Source organism: Castanea sativa, chromosome 1 (assembly GCF_040712315.1).
Source record: "Castanea sativa cultivar Marrone di Chiusa Pesio chromosome 1, ASM4071231v1".
NCBI classification, from domain to species: domain Eukaryota; kingdom Viridiplantae; phylum Streptophyta; class Magnoliopsida; order Fagales; family Fagaceae; genus Castanea; species Castanea sativa.
Genome location: NC_134013.1, coordinates 53725309 through 53730085, shown reverse-complemented (window position 1 = coordinate 53730085; position 4777 = coordinate 53725309). Strand labels below are relative to the sequence as shown.

At 33.6% G+C, this 4777-nt stretch overlaps 1 protein-coding gene across 1 annotated transcript; it reads left to right on the top strand.

Annotated features, from left to right (window-relative positions):
- Positions 1-863: 863 nt before the first annotated feature.
- LOC142624963 (U-box domain-containing protein 21-like) lies at positions 864-2039 on the top strand. The gene has a single exon (XM_075798698.1). It carries the CDS (start codon positions 884-886, stop codon positions 2033-2035), a length of 1152 nt encoding a protein of 383 aa, XP_075654813.1. The 5' UTR covers positions 864-883; the 3' UTR covers positions 2036-2039.
- The last annotated feature ends 2738 nt before the right edge of the window (positions 2040-4777 follow it).

Below are 4777 nucleotides of genomic sequence, written 5' to 3'. Positions count from 1 at the left end.
TAATTACTTAGTATTAATATTTAATTATTTTGTGATTCTTCTATATAAAAATTATTTTGTCATTAATAATACATTAGTCTACTTATATATTAAAATATATAGTATCTCCAACACCACTCATCAATATTGGTTTCATATACACATTTTTCTTCCACTCACAAGCTATCAACTTCATACTGATACTACTATATACATTAGTTTCTCACCCGTGTATTAAAATTTGTAACAGTATTTTTAACGTCACGCATCAATAATAGTCTCATAGACACATTTTTCCTCTATTCCCAAGCCATCAACATCATGTGAGTGTCCCTACGGGATACTTGTGAGTTGTAGTATCTCTAACGTCAACAACAAAAATATTGGTTTCATACACTACACTATATATAATACACATTAGTTTGTAATATATTTGTAATATTTCTAACATCACCCATTTATAAATGGTTCCATACACATTTTTCCTCCCACTCATAAGCCATCTACATCTCTTGGGGCCCACAACATTACACTATTGTGAGTCATAGTATGTCTACCTAATTAAATAACGACAACGATTTTTTTTTTTTTTGATTTGAACGATAACGATTTTAGACAATATACTACTGGATTTACATTACATTGTAAGGTTTATATATATTAAAAGTTGTATTATCAATAACATCACTTTTAATAATAGTTTCATAGACACATTTTTCGTCCCACTCATAAGCCATCAACATCAACCCTATAAGTCCTACCACAATACACTTGTGGGTTGGGGGTGGAAATTTCGAGGAAATTTGAGGTGTACCTTTTCTGCATGTAAATATGAGAAGAGTTTCCTTTGCATTCTCCACAAGTTACGCAAAACATCATAGACATATATTTCAACACAAACACAATGACTTTATGTTCTTGGAGAAGACGTAGAGGCAGTCGTGGTGATGACAACGAGAGCAGCAACCCTTTGAATGGCAAAAATTTCGACTCGGTTTCTCTTGATTCAATGAAAGACCCCATCATGTTGTCTACGGCGATCCCCACACTTGTAGTTCCTGCGACCCCAAATGAGGTTTCCGAGATTTGTTCACAAATTGTGGTCGCAACTCATTGTGGGGATCACAAGAGGTGCAAAGAATTGTTGGGGAAGATCAAGGCGTGGGGGAGAGAAAGCGAGTGCAACAAGCGGTGCGTTGCGAATAACGGAACTGGGTGTGTGTTATCGGATATGTTTTATTCTTTTGCGAGTGTTTCCATTGAGAAACATGTGGACATGTTGGGAGAAATATTATCTGTCTTGACATGGATGTTCCCACTTGGTGAAGAAGGGCAATCAAAATTAGGATCGCCAGCGTCTTTAAATTCGATGGTTTGGGTATTAAAGAATGGAGATCCTTCAGCAAGGCAAAACGCAGTTTTAGTACTCAAAAAGCTTCTTTCTTTGAATCAAAGACTTGTTGATACCTTGTCAGAGATTGAAGGAATCATCGAAGCTTTAGTTAACATAATTAGAGAGCCTATTTGTCCTAAGGCTACAAAATCGTCTTTGACATCTATATATTACATGATTTCTCCATCTTCAGTTAGTGTGGCATTAACACCAAGATTTGTGGAACTGGGTTTGGTTTGGTATATCACAGAACTCCTTGTTGATGCAGAAAAAGGTATATGTGAAAGGGCTTTAGGTGTTTTTGCTCATATTTGTGATTGCAAAGAAGGAAGAGAAGAGGCATATAAGAATGCTCTAACTATGCCTGTTTTGGTTAAGAAGATGTTGAGGATATCAGAGATGGCAACAGAGTTTGCAGTGTGCACTCTTTGGAAGCTGTTCAAGAATGCTAAGAGAGATGAAGATGATGATGAGAATGTTTTAGTTGAGGCACTTCAAGCTGGTGCTTTTCAGAAGCTTTTGGTTCTCTTGCAGGTTGGTTGTGATGAGACTGTAAAGGAGAAGGCCACTGAGTTGTTGAAATTGTTGAATCCTTATAGAGAAAAGTTGGGCTGTGTTGATTCATCAATGGATTTCAAGTCAATAGGCCGTTCTATTCAATAAAAAACTTTATTTTCCTAGTGAGAAGAAATGTATCTCTAAAGTCTAAATACACTCTCCTCTTGAAAAATGAGATTTTTCTCTTGACTATTGCCTCTCTTTACGGCTTGCGTACAGTGTATGGTACAATATAAAGCTTTTACTATACAATAAGTATCTTAATTTTTAGTTTTTCCTCTTTTGCAAGCTTGTGATGATAATATCAGCATTATGATATTTACCTTTTTATTTTAGTAGTGTATAAAGAGATACTCCATTAAAATTAAGATACACAATATTTTTTAATAAATAAATAAGATAAGATAGTCCATACAGTATCTTATTATAACTCAGAGCATTAGCATCAAATATGTCAAAATGATAAATTTTTAGCATTTGACACACTAAACATAGAAAAACACCCCATCATCAGATGTTTCATATGCCAAAAAAAGTTAGCATTTATGTCCATACACTTTTAATAGTTGAAACTTACAAACTAATGTGCTAAATTTTTTTTTATTTAATATACTTCTCTCTCTCTCTCTCTCTTAGAGACAACATTGTGGAGACTGGCTAGTGGTGGTGGTCCGATATTGGTTGTATTTTGTTCTTTGGGTTTCTTAGGTGGTTCGATTGTGGCCTTAGGGTTCTGATGTGAATGTGGTGGCTTGGAGTGGTTATGAAAGGTGGTGCTATTGTGGTTGTAGCAGTGGTTCTAGGTTGTGACGGTGGTTATTGTGGTGGTGGATTTTTAGGTTGTTGCTGTGGGTTTGTCTTTTTTGTGGTTGTGAGTTGATTTTGATGGGTTGCGGTGGGCCAATTTTGGTGGGTTGTGGTTATGGCAGTCAGTTGTGGTTGGGTTGATTTTGGGTTTTAGTTACAGTTGTTGGTTAATTCTGGGTAATGGTGCGTTTGCGATAGCGGTGGATTGTGGTGGTGGTGGTGGTGGTTGGGGTGGATTGTGGGCGGTGTGGGTTTTATGTATGTATGTATGTATGTATATATATATATATATATATAGAGAGAGAGAGAGAGAGAGAGAGAGAGAGAGAGAGAGAGAGAGAGAAATTGGTTCAAGTTACACCTAGAAATTGTAATTGATCTAATGGTTAAAAAAATAACATTAAATGCTAATTGACTTACACCTCATTCACTTAATTAATAGCAATTTTGTTTCTCTCTCCTTATTTATTATTTAAAACCTTTTACATATATTCCTTTTTTGGCCAATGACTTTACAAATATATTTGCAATACTTTTTTTTTTCGTTTTTTGTTGAGTTCATACTACTTTTTTTCTTCTTCTTTTAAGCCGATCATACTCTTATAGTCTTATGAATTGTGAATATATATCCTGTCTCCTTAAAAATAAATAAATGGCTAAGTGTTTTTTTTTTTGTTTTGTTTTTGCCAATGGCATAGTGTTGTTTAAATACACTTGAACTTGCTGACAAAGTTTATGGTTCAAGTTTATAAGAATAGAAATTTAGCTTTGATACGAAAGTTGTTGTGTGCTGGCCAAAAGAGGAAATTTATATATTTTGGTGGTAAAAAAGAGCACATGGGTTGGCTGTGTAGCCTATTTGCACTAGTGTCTCTTATACTCTCATAAATCTTCAAATACATCAGCAGATGGTTCAAAATATTTCCATGAGTTCCTGAGTGCACGAAACTAAAAATGGATGCGAGTAGCATAGATTACTTCTTGAACCAAATCTAGGTCAGAAGCCCAACTAATTTCAGTCATGGAAGTTCTCTTCAAAATTTTGCAAGACATTAGATGGAAAGCCTAGTTAAAGGTATCTGAATAGCTCGAGGAACCCAGTCATGTCCCATTTACAATTGCGGATGATAGACACATCTTTTGAAGGGACAAAAAATCTAACAAAAATTAGATTAGCACTAGTTCCATCAGATAAATTACAAGCTTGGTCAGTCATTAGATTAAAAACTGCTGAGGGAAATACAGAGTACCTTGGTCTTGCATTGTCTCTATGAAGATTGAATTATATCTCAGATCAAAAAATTATAAGCTTGGTCAGTCATTAAACAACACTTGGCCATTTATTTATTTTTAAAGAGACAGGATATATATTCACAATTGATAAGACTATAAGAGTATAACAAGCTTAAAAGAAGAAGAAAAAAGAGTAGTAGGAACTCAACAAAAAAAAAAAAAAAGTATTGTAAATATATTTGTCAAGTCATTGGCCAAAAAAGGAATATATGTAAAAGGTTTTAAATAATAAATAAGGAGAGAGAAAAAAAATTGCTACTACCTCCATCCCAATTTGTTTGTCTTGTTGGAAAAGTCAAATTTTTTAAGGAAACATCATTTATTGTCTTATCTGCCTTATAAAAATGTACAAGTTTCCAAAACTACCCATAAATGATTTATTAAAAAATAGTTTTGAAAATAAGATAGGAGTATAATAGGAACATTAGTAAATTAATGAATTTTATTTTTAGAAACAGGACAATATTTTGGGACATCCCAAAATGGAATAAATGACAAACAAACTGAGACAAAGGGAGCATTAATTAAGTGAATGAGGTGTAAGTTAATTAGCATTTAATGCTATTTTTTTAACCATTAGATCAATTACAAATTTACGGTTTATAAATGGTGTAACTCTTGTCAAGTTACAAACTTGAACCCATCTCATATATATATATATATATATATATAGTTTTGTTTTTATAGGTTATTTTAATGCTTCGAATGGAAAAATAGAACATGTGATGTAAGTGAATTGTAAAATGA

Excerpts from the sequence above, each read along its gene's own strand:
- LOC142624963 (XM_075798698.1), top strand. The coding sequence starts at position 884 with ATGACTTTATGTTCTTGGAGAAGACGTAGAGGCAGTCGTGGTGATGAC.